General features: G+C 71.2%; 1 protein-coding gene across 1 annotated transcript; it reads right to left on the bottom strand.

The window, feature by feature from the left end:
* Positions 1–3358: 3358 nt before the first annotated feature.
* On the bottom strand, positions 3359–14086 carry AURANDRAFT_61551 (hypothetical protein; the record flags this gene model as incomplete). The annotated part of the gene is made up of 12 exons (XM_009035363.1): positions 3359–4000; positions 5275–6348; positions 6455–8122; positions 10692–10742; positions 10804–11892; positions 11940–12003; positions 12064–12224; positions 12276–12440; positions 12533–13057; positions 13113–13334; positions 13440–13869; positions 13917–14086. The coding sequence occupies 12 exons, from the start codon at positions 14084–14086 to the stop codon at positions 3359–3361; spliced, it is 6261 nt and encodes a 2086-aa protein (XP_009033611.1).
* Between the last annotated feature and the right edge of the window lie 159 nt (positions 14087–14245).

Genomic DNA, 14245 nt, shown 5'->3' with positions numbered 1-14245 from the left:
CGGCGCGGCGTCGACGGCGGCCGAGACGGGCGCGGGCGGCGGCGCGGCGTCGACGGCGGCCGAGAGGCGCGTCTCCGTCGCGAAGGCGGCGGCGGCCGTCGCGTCGACGTCGACGGCGTCCCCGGACGCCGCGTAGAGGAGGCGCAGGCCCGCGGGCGCCGCGCCGTGCTTGCGCTCCACGAGCTTGGCGACGGCCTTGGCCACGGATCGCACGGTCTTCGTCGCGGGCACGTCGACCCGGAGCTCCGGCGCCTCGCCGCCGGGCGCCGCGTAGGACACGTAGAGCGTCACCGTCGCCATCCTGCGGGGCGGGCGGCGGGTCGCGGCGCGGCGCGCGCGGGGCTCGCGTCGAGGCGCGCGCGTCTATGCGGCGCCTCAGTCGTGTGTCGATGCTGTCGCTCAGTCGGATAAGTGGTCCGATCGGTAAAGATTAAGCTTACAAATAGGATCATCGTCGGCAGCCGCGGGATGAAACGACACGAAGGGCGGACGCTGGACTGGACGTCGCGCTACACGTCACGGCCTCGCCTCGCTGTCCATGGGAATTGACACAGGCTATGCCTCAAGGCCTTAAGGTGAGGCTCAACATTGGTTTGTTGAATGCTCTCCGCCACCGTCTGGGCTGCCGCGCCGTGACGAGCGCGGCAAGACTGCACGCCGCGCGTCCGAGAGGCGGTGAAACGCGGCGAACTCCGCTCATGAGCGCCTTCGACGAGGAGGACACGCGCGGCCCGCGGAAGCCGCAGAACTGGGTCGTCGTCCACAAGATGGTCGCCGTCCGCGCGAAGCCGGACGTGAAGTCTCGCTTGGTGGGAACCAGGAAACAGGGCGAGACCTTGGTCGTCAAAGCCCAGAGCCAGGGCTGGGTCAAGCTGGGCGCCGCGGAGTTCTGCTTGATCGACGGCAGCGCGCTCGGCTTCGGCACGCTCGTCGAGCGGAAGGACGAGCCCGTCACGCTGAAGATCGTGAACCCGCACGACGGCAGCCCCTTCTTCGACCTCGCCGTCAGGACGAAGACGACGATCCTCGAGTGCCGCCGGAAGGTCGGCGACTTCGTGGCGCCCAACGGCGGCCAGCTGCGGTGGCAGAGCATCGTGCCCGCGCGGGGGAAGATGGGCACGCGCATCATCGACAGCAAGTACAACACGTTCACGGACGACATGACGGTCGCGGCCTGCGACCTCGACGACGGCGACGAGTTCGGCTTCTGCTATCTGGGCAACGCCCAGGAGGACCTAAAACTGTAGCTTTAGGGCGGCCGCTTGAGCAGCTTGCCGCGCTTCGCCGGCTGGTAGCCGAGGGAGACGGGGTCGTCGAGGCAGGCCGCGCCGCAGAGGCGGCAGTGCCGCCGGCCCTCGGCGCGGTCCAGGTTCGCCTTGGGCGTCGGCAGCTGGTAGGGCTTGTCGTTGGCGCGGTGGAGCAGCTCCGGGAAGCGGCAGGACGCCGCCAGGCAGGCCCTGGCCGGCACGGGCCGGTCGAGGAACGCCGCGAGCCTGTGTGGAATCAACCAATGGAACGCCCCGTCCAACAAAAACGTCAAACCTCTCGAGCTCGACCAAATCGAAGTCGATTCGGCTGACTTTTGGACAAGTCGATCGCTCTCGTCGAGTTCTCGAAGCACAGCAGAAAGCCTCGCGTCGAAACTGTCGCATACGCTCACATTGAAGTCGGGTTGAAGATTTGAGTTCGGCTCCGGCCGCGAGCTTGCGCCAGCTGCTCTTCGCGGATTCGTTGAAGAGGTCGAGGTCCAGGAGCTGGCGCCGCGGCACGACGGCGCGCACGTAGCTGTTGTGGAACTCGTAGGCGAGCGCGGCCGTCTCCAGCGGCCACCGCGCGACGTGCGTGCCCTCGCGCGCGCGGCCCGCGCACTCGTCCGCCTCCATGCCGTGGAAGAGGTTCATGACGGGCACGGGCGCGTTGGCGCCGTGCTTCTCGGACCGCGACCTCACCCAGGTCTCGGGCCGCCGCGTCGTCAGGATGACCCGCGCGTCCGGGTAGAGGCGGAAGACGTACGGGAAGAACTCGGGGATCGGGCCTGGGCAGGACAAGGGTGCGAAATTCCCAACTTCAAAGGCTCCTCTCTCGGTCGTTTTCCGCTCGTTTCGGCTAATTTTTGGACGAGCGATCATCTCTCGGAACGGTCTCGAAGCGTTGATGCTTTTTCCAGAACAGGCGCGCGCGGAACACTCACGTTGAAGCGACGTTGAATCACCCTCGTCCTGCCCTGGATCGGGCTGTCCAAAACCGCGTCGACGGAGCCCCAGGGCTCGGCAAAGCCCGCGAGGGGCAGCAACTCGGCGTCGCGCCCCGCGCGCTCGCGCAGCGCGCAGAGCCGCAGCCCGAGCACGTGCGTGCTGTTCGCGTAGGGCATGGGGCAGCGCACCGACGCCGTCGCGTTCCAGTACCACCCAAAGTGGCTCACGCTGAAGCCGAACTGCACGAGGGCCTCGGCCACGGACCGCGTGCCCGTCGTGCCGGGCCCGGCGCCGAGGATCGTCGACGCGGACGCATGTCGCAGGAGCTGCGCGACGAGGGGCCAGAGCCGCATCAGCACACGCATCGTCCGCCCATTCAAGGTTTCGGCACCATCAAACGCAACGCGATGCGCCGCTGGTCTGTTGCCAAAGCGCATCGCTCGTCGCCTGATGCCGCGAGGTCCTGGCGCTGCGCGCCGCTACCGGGAGAAGCACGCGAGCACCCCTGGATGCCCCTGCTGCGATCCCTCCGGGATGATCACGAAGAGCATGTGGAAGTTCGACCCCGACGCGTTGAACAAGGCGCCGGCGCCCGCCGACGACGACGACGGCACGTAACAGCGGCTGGCTTGCGTGCGGTCCCGGCGTCCAATCAGCGACTTGGTGTGTGTTCGAGTGACGAGATCGACCTTAATATACAATATAGGAAGTGCCGTCTCAGGCCAAAATGGCTCTGCTTAGGACCGGGTTATTCCGACGACACGAGAGTTCCGCGCGCGCGCCCGCCGCGACGGCGCCGCGGAGCGCCTTCGTCAGCCCCGCGCCTGCCTAGGTCTCGTTTTTGCCTCTCGACGGCGCGGCGGCGCTGACGTCGGCCCGCGCGTCGCCGCGACGTCCTCAGTCGCCGCGCCTCCTCGCCCTCGGTCCCGCCGGCGCCGTCGGCGCCGGCGGCCGCCGCGCGCGATCTGCGGCCGCGTTGCACGTCCACGGCGGCGCTCTCGCGCCACGTCTTCGCGCTGATTCGCGCGGGTCAGCTCCGGCGGAGATTTTTTTCTCCGCGCGGACGTCGGCCGCCCCTCTGTCCACACGTCCTCTTGCCCCGCTCGTTAGTAACATGAGCTGTCACGACCCCGGGTCACCGGCGGGATATGTTAAGCCAGGCCCTAGAGAGGTCTAGCGGCGGCCGCCGCGGCCGACGTGGCCGAACGCGCCGAAGATAAACTGGCAGGGCAGGGCGCGCGGGGTTCGCGCGCGTTCTCCCAGGAGCCGCCGAAGAACGTCCAGTCGAGGCAGGCGCGCTTCAGCGCGCTCAGGACGAGCTCGGGCCTGTCGAACGCGGCCTCGACGGGCGCCGACGAGTCGCTCATCTGCGTCGGCGGCTTCGCGGCGACGGCCGCGGCCGCGGCTTTGGGCCCGAGGACGTGGCCCAAGAGCGCCATCAGCGTCGCGGCCGCGTGCGCGGCGAACGTCTCAAAGTCGAAGTCGGCGACGCCGCCCGCGTCGGCCGCGATGGAGACGATCTTCTGTCGCTTCCCGTATTCGATCGCCGTCCGCGACGCCACGTATTCGGGCGAGTAGTCCGCCGTCCGCCAGGGGTAGCAGGCGCTCGCGGACCCGCTGTTGTCGCCGGTGTTGGACGCGCACATGTCGGCCAGGACGACGCGCAGGCTGTTCCGACGCGTCCACGACACGACGGTCGCGTTCGAACTTTGGAGCATCCGGGCCAGACGTCTCGCGCCCGCGCCGTCCGCCGCGTGCGTGCCAAAGCAGCCGCCCGCCACCGTGACCGGATTGTGCGTGATGACCTGCGGCGCGGCCAGGGCTTTGCGCCATTTTGCCTCCTGGCGCGCGCAGCTCGCGTTTTGTCTTCCTTCCTTGTGAACATGGACGATCTCTTGTTTTTCCGGGCAACTCGTGATCGCCGCGAGCTCGCGAGCCATGCTCGTCGACGCGCTCCGGCCCGACTTGAGGACGACGAGAGGCCGCGGAAGCAGGCAGGCCCTCGCGGTCGCGACGGCCGCCATGAGCGTCGCGGCGGCGCGACGCATCATCCTTCCAACTCCGCCACGATGCCATCCATGCGGCTGCCCATTGGGAAGCCGAAGGTTCCTAACGTTGACGTCAACCCCAGAACATGGAGGCGCGTTCGGGATCGTGGGTGGCGAACGAGGCGGCGGCACCGATCCACCTCGAGCGCTACCACCTGGCGGCCTTCTTCGGCTTCGCGGCAGCCTACGGCGTCGTCGGCAAGGCCGTCGCCGAGCCGCTGAGCACGCCCTTCCAGGCCTTTGAAGCGCTGCCCCCCTTCGAGAAGGCGCAGTGGCTGAGCCGCGTCGTGAGCCAGGTGCACGTCTTCGTCGCGCTCTGCCTCGCGACGCACGCCCTCGTCGCCGTCGACTGCTTCTGGTGCGTCGAATCCGTCGTCTACCTGCGGAGCCGGCCCATCGAGCTCGCGCTCGCGAACACGGGCGGCTTCCTCTTCTACGACCTGCTGGACATGCTAAAAAATCACGCGACGCACGGCAGGCTCGACGGCGGCCCGCTCATCCTCGCGCACCACGTCTTCGGCTTCGTCGGCTACTTTTTATCCTGGTCCTACGCGCGCTGCGGCTTCATCTACTGCGTCCCCGCCCGCGTCCGCTCGCGCGCGCCACCGCCCGGAAAGAACGTGCCTCGTAGGTCTATGTGCTCACCGAGGTGTCGACGCCCTTCCTGAACAACGTCTTCTTCTGCGAGAAGCTGGGCTGGCAGCGGTGCCGCACGGCAAACGGCGCCGCGCTGTTCCTGAGCTACATCCCGTCGCGGATCCTGCTCTCGCCCGTGACGGCGGCGGCCATCTACACGTGGTGGCCCGACTTCGCGAAGCAGCCGCGCGTGCTCCTCGCCTATCTCTTGGGCATGCTCGGGCTGGCGACGGTGATGAACTACTACTGGTGGTACAAGATCGGCGTCGGCTGCCTCAAGGGCCTCGGCGTGCTCCCCTCGTCGTCGAAGGCGAAGAAGTAGGACCCCCTCCCTCCCCCTCGTATTTTTGCTGTCTGTTTTACCACCGGACTTCCGAACATCGCGACGCCCGGACGCCCCCCTCGAGGTAGGCGGCGTCGTAGCCGAAGCAGCGGTAGTCCTGGCCGAGGCGCGCGAGGATGAGGCGCCGCGTCTCGTTCGAGAGGCAGCCCGCGTCCGCGCGCGACGCCTGCGGCGCCGTGCCGTTCGCGCCCCGCGGCCGCGCGTGCTTCTGCACGAGCAGGCCCGCGAGCCGCGACGCGTAGCGCTCCGGGTCGTCGACGGCGAGGGACAGCAGCGAGAGGACGCTCGCGCGGAGCGTCTCGAGGCGGCCGACGAAGTCGAACCGGCGGTAGGGCGACACCGCGGAGGCCTGCGACGCCACGTGGTAGCTGATCGCGTCGTCGAGGCGCGCCGGGTCGAAGTCCTCGGGCAAGACCTCGCGCACGAAGGCCTCGAAGCGCGCGCGGCTGCCCGGCGCCTCGAGCTTGTAGGCCCGGCCGCAGTGCCAGCCGGGCCCGCGCGCCGACGACGGGCAGCGAGCGCCGTCGATCTCGTGGTACCCGGACAGCAGCCGCGAGAACGGCTCGGCGACGAAGGTGAAGTCGACGACGCGCGTCGCGCGGCGCGCGGCCGCCGCGTCGCGGCCGGCCGCGCGCTCCGCGGCCGCGAGCGCGCTCACAAAGTCGAGCATGAGCCGGCTACCGCTCTTCCGGATGAGCCGGTAGCGGAGGAGCGTCGCGTTGACGACGGCGAAGCGCTCCAGCCGCCCCCGCGCGTCGAAGCGCGGCGGAAAGAGGCGCGCGTTCTCGGGCGTCGCGATGGGCAGCGCCCGGTCCGCGAAGGCGCGCTCCGGCAGCCCGTAGCGCCCGCGCAGGCCGTCGCGGCAGCCGGGCCGCTCGCGGAACTCGCAGGGCGCGTCGGCGCCGGGCGGGCAGAGCTCCGCGAGGTCGCGGACCCAGGGCTCGACGGCGCCGCTGTCCACCTCGCCGCCCTGGAAGCGGGCGACCGCTGGCGCGAGGACCAGCGCGACCAAGGGGCAGCCGTGGAAGCGGGCGACCGCCGGCGCGAGGACCAGCGCGATCAAGGCGCCGCCGTGGAAGCGGGCGACCGCCAGCGCGATCAAGGGGCAGCGCCGCATCTCGCCATGCTGCCAATGCTACGGTCCGAGGCAACGCGCGGCTGCCCGGACGATTCCGCCCGCCATGCTCTGATCAATCTCTGAGAGTGCACCGTCGCCTTCAACCGTAGATCACGCGCAGGCGCGCGGCGTAGGCGAAGGTCTCCGCGTTTGCCGGCGTCTCCGTGATGGGCGCCATGGGGTGGTCGTCGCCCGGGAAGGCGAGCGCCGCGCCGGGCCGCGGGAGCACGGTCGTCTCGAGGACCTCGTTGGGGAGGCCGCTCGGCGCGGGCCGGAGGAAGGCGAGGCCGCCGCCGTCGGGCGCGTCCGAGAGGAAGAGGACGACGTGGAGGTGGCCCGGCGCCGCCCGGGGCCCGCGGTCCGCGCGGCGCGCCTTCTCGAGGAGCCACGCGTCGTCGAGCCCGCGGAGCGCGCCGACGCCGTCGATGGCCGGCGGCAGCTGGGGCGCCAGGCTCGCGAAGAGCGCGGCGCGCGCGGCGGCCGGCGCGGCGACCCGCGCGGCGCCGCCCGCGGGCCCCAGCGTCGCGTCCGCGAGCGCGCGGAGCTCCGCGACGAAACTGTCGGCGAGCGCGCCGACGGCGAGGAGCGCGTCGACGCCGCCGTCGCCGAGGGGCCCGGAGCGCGCAGACGCCGGGTCGACGCGGGTCGCCTCGACGACGTCGAGGAGGCCCAGCCGCCTCCCGGGGTCGACGTCCCGCGGCCGCCGCGGCGCGGCGATGTCGAGCAGCCGCGCGGACGTCCAGCCCGCCACGGGCGCCGTCACCCGCGCGCGCCGCGCGATGGCCGCGGCGCCGTCCCAGGCCCAGCCGAGCGCCGCGACCTCGCAGCGCGCGCCCTTGGGCAGCGCGACGAGGCTCTCGGAGTCGAGGTTCCGCGCCGCGCGGACGAGCGCGCCGTTCGCGCCCGTGACCGTCGCCGGGGCGTCGTGCGCGTCGACGGCGTCGAGCGCGAACCAGAGCATGGGCATGGCGTGGCCGTGCCACGTCGCCGGGAGCGCCTTCGCCTTCTTCTTCTTCTTCCTCGGCGCCCGCGCGGCCTCGGCGGGCGCGGCGGCGGCGACGCGCCGCTCGAGCTCGGCGACGGCGCGCTTGTACTCGTCGCCGTCGGCGGCGGCGTCGTCGCGGCCGAGGCGGAGGCAGCCCGCGAGGGCGAGCGCGTGGCGCGCGAAGCCGCAGCGGCCTTCCCTGCGCTCGCAGCGGTGGCCGCACGTGCGGTGGGGGCCGAACCAGACCTCGAGCACGAGCACGCGCCGCGTGCCCTTGGTCACGGGCCGCACGCAGTGCTTCTTGTGGCTGCAGAAGACGAGCGCGTCGCCGCGGTCGAAGACCGGCCGGTCGAAGGACCCGTCGGCCTCGAGCGTCTCGAAGTGGCCGCCCTCGAAGTCGACGCCGGGCGCGCTCAGCATGACGTCGATGGTCGCGTAGCTCCCGCTGTCGTAGTGGTCCGGGTCCGGCAGCGCGCCGCCCGCGGCGACCTCGTGGAGCTCCGCGTTCCGCACCGCGAGGCCCGCGCCCGCGGGCGCCGCGCCGTCCCAGCCGGCCGCCGCCGCGGCGACGACCTTGGCGTGGAGCGCCGGGCAGGTCTCGCGCAGCGCGTCCTCCGTGTGCAAATAGAAGGTCTGCCAGGCGCCGAGCGCCGCGAGGCCGCGCTTGTCCCGAGCCAGGGAGCTCACGGTGGACCGCAGGGCCAGGAGCGAGGCGAGGGCGGCGTCGAGCTCGCCGCCGCCGAGGAAGCCGGCGATGCGTCGGACGCGCGTCTTCTGCGCCGCCCCGACGGACAGCAGCTCCGTCGCGGGTGGCGGCGAGGGCGGCACGATGGAGGGCACCATATTGCACGGAGAGCAGCTAGAAGCAGCCCGGGCGCGGCAGCATCGACCAAGGTCGACACTCGCCAGGAATTGTGGACGCGTTTCCGCCTCGTCGTCGACGCGTCGTCGATTCACGCGGCCGCGGCGACCGCGGCGTCGGTGCGCGCCGCCGCTCTGCGCTGTACCAGAAGCGGCGCAGCGTCGCTTCCGAACGCCACAGGCGCCGCGCCGCACCGGACGCGGCGTCGCCGCCACACCGCAGCGGTTGCGAGCCGTTTCCGCCGCGGCGACGTCGCCATGGCGGGCTACGACCCGGGGGAGATGAACTCGCTCTTCTGCGACGTCATGAAGCACAGCGGCAAGTTCTCGGACGTCACGTCCGACGAGGGCGCGGCGAACTTCAACCAGATGTTCTTCGCGAAGCCGCTGCCCGAGGCCGAGGCCGAGCAGGCGACGCCGCTGAGCATCGAGGTCATCGACAGCGTCGTCCGCAAGGAATCCGGCGTCATCGTCGGCATCGGCGACAAGGTCCACGTCGAGTACATCATCGCCATCAAGCGGGGGCTCCTCCTCAAGACGCTGGGCAAGCGCTACTCGGAGCTCCACGAGTTCCACAACCTGCTCGTCGAGCACAAGCTCATCGACAAGATCAAGGCGCCGCCCTTCCCGGAGAAGCAGTCCTTCCGCGACGGCTGGTACAAGTTCGACAGCACGGACACGTCGTCGGATTTCGTGCGCGCGCGCCGCGCGTCGCTCGACCGCTACCTCCAGCGCCTCTTCGACGAGTTCCCGACGCTCTACCACGAGCCCTGCGTCATCGCCTTCTTCGGCATCGAGGAGTTCGAGTTCCAGGCCGCCCAGGAGGTCTCCGCGGCCGCCGCGAGGGCCGCGGAGCTCGAGAAGAAGCGCGCCGAGTCGACGCACGACCACGACCTCAAGCTCCAGCCCGACGCGCCCGCCATGCCCCAGGCCAACGAGCAAGGGTTCTTCGACGTCTAGGGCGGCGCGCGGGGTAACTTGTTCCGCTCGAGCTCTTTCGAGGCCTCGTTGAAGTCTCGTTGACCCAGGTTGCTTGAGTCGCAGTGCAGGAGTGATGGTCGTCCGGTTTTGCGGGCTCGCGGCCCTCGCACTACGCGCTGCGACGGCCTTCCAGACCATCCCGGCGCGCCGCCACGTGCGCCCGCTGCGCGGCGCCAAGGACGACGCCATCTTCGGGCCCGTGGGTCCCGACATCGACGCCTGGCCCAAGGCGAAGGACATGCCGCGCGCCTCGGTCGAGCTCTGGCCGCGCGCCGCGGCGCGGCGCGCCTTCCGCGGCGTCGTCGCCGCGACGCTCGCCGTCTTCCTGTTGAGCTGCCTGTCCTCGGTGCTCGTCGCGCTGCCGGGCGTCAACGAGGCCATCAAGGGCAAAGGCGCGCTGTCGCGGCCGCGCGTCTTCGCGGACGCGGTCCTGGGCCAGTGCGTCACCGTGCGGCGGCACCAGTGGTCCCTGGGCGCCCTCTGGGACGGCGACGCCTACCGCCGCATGAGCCGCGGCGTCGCGCTGAGCACGCAGTCGCCGCTGCTCGGCGATTTGGCGTTGGACATCCCGATCACGCGCGCGCAGTACGTCGCGCGCATCGGCCAGAAGTGGCGCTTCTTCACGTACCCCCTGGTCCACGGCAGCCTGGGCCACCTCCTCTGGGACGCGGCGACGCTGCGGTCCGCGCTCGCGCTGAGCGACAAGGACCGCGGCGGCCTGCCCAACGAGTTCCGCAAGGTCGAGGACCCGGACCGCCTCGGCGCCTGCGGCGGCGGCGGCGTGCTCGTCATGACCTTGCTCGCGGGCGCGCTCGCGGGCGGCATGGGCCACTTCCGCTTCACGCTCGCGTCGCGGAACCGCCGCGCGGTCGGGTGCGCGGGCGTCGTCGGCGCGCTCGCCGGCGCGCGCGCCGTCGCGCAGGCCCGCCTGCTCAAGCGCGCGCCGAACCGCACGGCCCTGCGGAACCTGGCGCCGCGCATGCTCGTGCTGCTCGTGGGCAGCGCCTTCTTCGCGGCGCCGACGGCCGTCGCGCTGTCGGGCTGCGCGGCGGGCGTTTTCGTCGGCGTTGCCTGCCAGCCGCGCGTCGTCGCCGTCGAGAAGGAGTTCGCCCTGCGCGGCGACGCGCGCGACGCCCTCCGCCAGAAGAAGGCGCGGGCGCTCGCCGTGACGCTCTCGGAGAAGGTGCGCCGCGAGCCGCCGCTGCTCAAGCCGTGGGCGCTCTTCGCGGTCGCGCTCGTCCTCCTCCCGCAGCTCCGCAACGGCCTCGCCCAGCTCGTCCCGGCCCTCGTCACGGCCGCCGCGCGGCCGGGCGCGTTGAGCGGACGCTCGCTCGCCTTCCCGTAAGCACCGGAGCCGCCGTTACCGACGTCGCGGAAGGCCGTTCGGGGCGGGGGGGGTTCACACGGGGATGGCACACGGGGTGGCACACGGGGTCTTGTCAGGGGAGGTGCACACACGGGGTCATGGCGGGGGTCTTCAGAGCGCCGCGGCGTAGTTCGCGAGCGCGGCGGAGTTCGCGCCGACGGTCTCGCCGTTGCCGTTGGCGCCGTCGGCGGTCTTCGGGTCGTTCATGGCCTACGTCGCGACGGTTTCGAACGCGGGAAAAAGACAAAATTTTGAAACGCCGGCGACCGACCCAGAACATGACGCCGCCCACGCCCGCCGCGTGGAGCGCGTCGATCGTGGCCTTGTCGTGGTCGAGCCCCCCCCAGACGCCCGTGTAGGCCTGGGGCCCGGGCTCGAAGCCCATGACGATCTTCTCGAGCGGGATGCCGTAGTCGACGTGCGACTGGACGACGGCGTCGTAGTGGGCCTGGACGAAGTAGGATTCCGTGGCGTCCGCGAAGGCCGTCGTCGCGTCGAGGTCGTACATCATGAGGTGGACGTAGTCGACGGCGTCGACGCCGTACGCCGAGTTCGCCACGACGTAGTCGAAGATGTCGATGCCCTCGCCGTCGGTCATGATGTTGTTCTGGCCGTAGGCCGAGCCGGTCGTCGGGAAGAACGCGTTGTAGCGCGGCGTGTAGCAGATCCACATGTCCTCCATGCCCGCCTCGACGAGCGCGGCCTTGAGCGCGACGATCACCTTCCCGACGACGACGCGCTGCTGCGCGTGGAGGTCCGGGTCCGAGTCGCGGTACTGGCTCAGGTGCTCCCAGTCGAAGTCGACGCCGTCGGCGCCGCCGAGCGCGAGGAGCGCGACGAGGTCCTCGACGACGGCGTCGACCTGGTCGTCCTCGATCGTCTTCGTGAGGTCGCTCCAGCCGCCGAAGGCCCAGAGGAAGCGCTTCGAGTTCGCCGCGGCGTAGTCCTGCAGCGCGACGATCTTGACGCGCTGCCAGTCGTGCTCGTTGTCCCAGGTCGGGTCCGTCTCCGTCATCACCTCCAGGACGTCCGCGAGCGTCATCGTGTCGTAGAGCGCGTCGCCGTCCCAGACGACCTCGCGCGGCGCGTCCGAGTTCGGCGCCGAGTCGAGCGTGATGAAGCTGTAGAGCAGCGCCGTGAGGCCGTCGTACGCGGACGTGTCCCACGCGTTCCAGTTCTCGACGTATCCGTGGCGCGCGAAGGTGGAGGCGGCCGTGGGTGGGCCAGCCGTCGGGGCCGGCGCGGGGACATCCGCGGCCGTCGGGTCCGGCGCGGGCGCGGCGACGGGTTTCGCCGTCGGCGCGAGCGCGTCCCCGTCGCAGCCGCCGCAGGTTCGCAAGCAGGCGTCGTCGGCTTTCACCTACGGTGACGGGTTTCTGTCGTTTGCGGGAAGATCTCTCGCTCGACGCCGGCGTCCGCTTTGAACTCGTCCTTCTTCTTGCAATTCTTGCTCTTCTTCGTGACGTAGCGCCTATCGCGCGCGACGATGACGACGTTTCGTCGATGTCCATCTCTCGAAAGCCGTCAGGACGCCGCGCAGCGCTCGCAGGAGTTCTTGGCCTTCTTGTAGTACCAGGACGTGCTGTCGGCGCACTGCGACGCCGTCGGCGCGGGCGCCGGCGCGTCCTCGACGTCGCATTGGTTGCACGTCATCAAGCAGGCGCGGGTCGCCTCGACACCGTCGTCGTCCGCCTGTGGGATACAGAATTTATCAACTCTGTAAATTATGTTAGATTTTGGCACCTTCTTGCAATTCTTCGCCTTCTTCGTGACGTAGCCTTCGCACGTGTTCTTGCTTTTCTTCCAGTACCAGGACGTGCTATCGGCGCACTCGGCCGCGGTCGGCGCCGGGACGGGCGCGTCGTAGCAATCACCGCACGTGCTGAGACAGGCGTCCTCGGCTTTCACCTACGGGGGCGAGCTTCCGGCGCGCGCGAGTTCGAAGCGTCGGCGGACCTGATTCGTCCTTCTTTTTTGCAGTTCTTCGATTTCTTCGTGACGTACTTCTCGCACGTGTTCTTGCTCTTCTTGTAGTACCACGACGTGCTGTCGACGCATCCCGGCTCGCCGGACGCCGTCGGCGCGGGGGCCGGGTCCGAGTCCGGGCAGCAGAGCGCGCAAAAGTCCGCGTAGGCCGCGTCGCAGGCGACGCCCTCGCACCACGCGTCGCTGTCGAGCGCCGAGATCGCCCCGCAGCGGCAGCCCGCGGACGCGGCGGCGGCGGACGGCGCGGGCGTCCACGACGCGTCGTAGGGGCAGTACGTGCCGCCGCACTCGCCCTCGCACTTGCTCCGGGACGCGGCGCACGACGCCTCGAGCGCGGAGTCGCACGACGCGCACTGGTCGCCCAGGGGGTCGTCGACCGTCCACCAGCAGCAGCGGCTCCGCGGGTCGCCGGTCGGCGGCTCGGAAGCAGAGTCCGTGGGCGCCGGCGCGACGACGGCCTGGGGCGCGGCCGTCGGCGCGCCGTCGGCGACGATGGCGACGTCCGCGCAATTCCAGAACGCCTCGGGGTAGTTGTCGACCTACGTCGTCAACAGTTCGCGGGACACCGCCGTTCGGAGACGCCGGCCGGCCGACCGAGTTGCCCGTCACGTAGGTGAACTGGAGCGTGCAGTGGTCGCAGGTCACGCCCGCCGGCAGGACGTAGCGCAACGCGTACGTCTCCTCGCGGCCAAAGTCGGGCACCATGAAGCGGTCCTCGTTCGCGTCCTCCGGCGAGCAGGACCCGCCGTTGGTGCAGCAGGTCCCGTCGACGACGCCGGCGAACGACGCGCCGGCCGCGTCCAGCTCGGCGAGCGCCTACGACACCTCGGTGGCGACGTCTCGTCGTTTCCCCGGTCGGCATCGCTCGAACGTCGTCGCGGCCGCGGGACGCCGGCGCGGCGCGGCGCACTGCGTGTGCACGTTGCGGTACTTCGTCGCGTCGCCGAGGTAGTCCGTCGCGTCCGCGCGCTCGGGCGCGCCGACGGGGATGATGACGCCCTGGGCAAAGTGTTCCTCGTCGTAGAGCGCGCGGGCGTGGGCCGCGTCGAACTTGAGCACGTGCTCGTTGAGGCACGCCTGCGTGAGCTCCGACGCAGCGGGGTCCTCGGCGCAGAGGCGGAACTCGAACCAGCCGAGGTGGTGCGCCGTCACCACAACCTCGATGTCGACGGTGGCGCCCTCGGTCCAGGTGGCCGTCGGCGCGGCCGCGCCGTAGGCCGAGCCCGGCGACGAGAAGAGCGCGCGGCCGCCGTCGTCGCCGCAGAGGCCGTGGCCGCGCGCCTTCGCGACGGCCTTGCCCCCGGCGCCGCCGCCGATGCCCGCGTTGAGCGACGCGGAGTCGGTCCAGGCCCTGCGGCGGGGGGGGCGCGCGGTCGCGGGCGAGGCGCGGCCGCCGACGCCGCGGCGCGCGGGCTCGCAAGGAGCGTCGAGTAGCCGTCGTCGCCGGGCACCTTGGGGTCGATGGACACGCCGTGGACGAACTGGCGCCCGGGCGGCACGGTCATCATGGCGTGGCCCGCGGCGGAGCCGAAGAGGGCGGGCAGCAGGAGCAGCGCGACGGGGGACATGATGGCGGGGCGGCCTGCGCGTGGGGTCCCGTCATCGCGCGCGGGCGCGCGCGCCGCGCGGGGCGGCGCGCGTCGCGCGCGCGCGCCGAGGCGGCGGGCGCATCGCGCGCGCGTACGCGCGCCGCGGACGCCGCTTTGCGCAGAACAAAGGGGACTACA

Source organism: Aureococcus anophagefferens, assembly GCF_000186865.1.
Source record: "Aureococcus anophagefferens unplaced genomic scaffold AURANscaffold_3, whole genome shotgun sequence".
Taxonomy (NCBI): Eukaryota; class Pelagophyceae; order Pelagomonadales; family Pelagomonadaceae; genus Aureococcus; species Aureococcus anophagefferens.
This window is presented reverse-complemented; position numbering and strand designations above follow the sequence as displayed.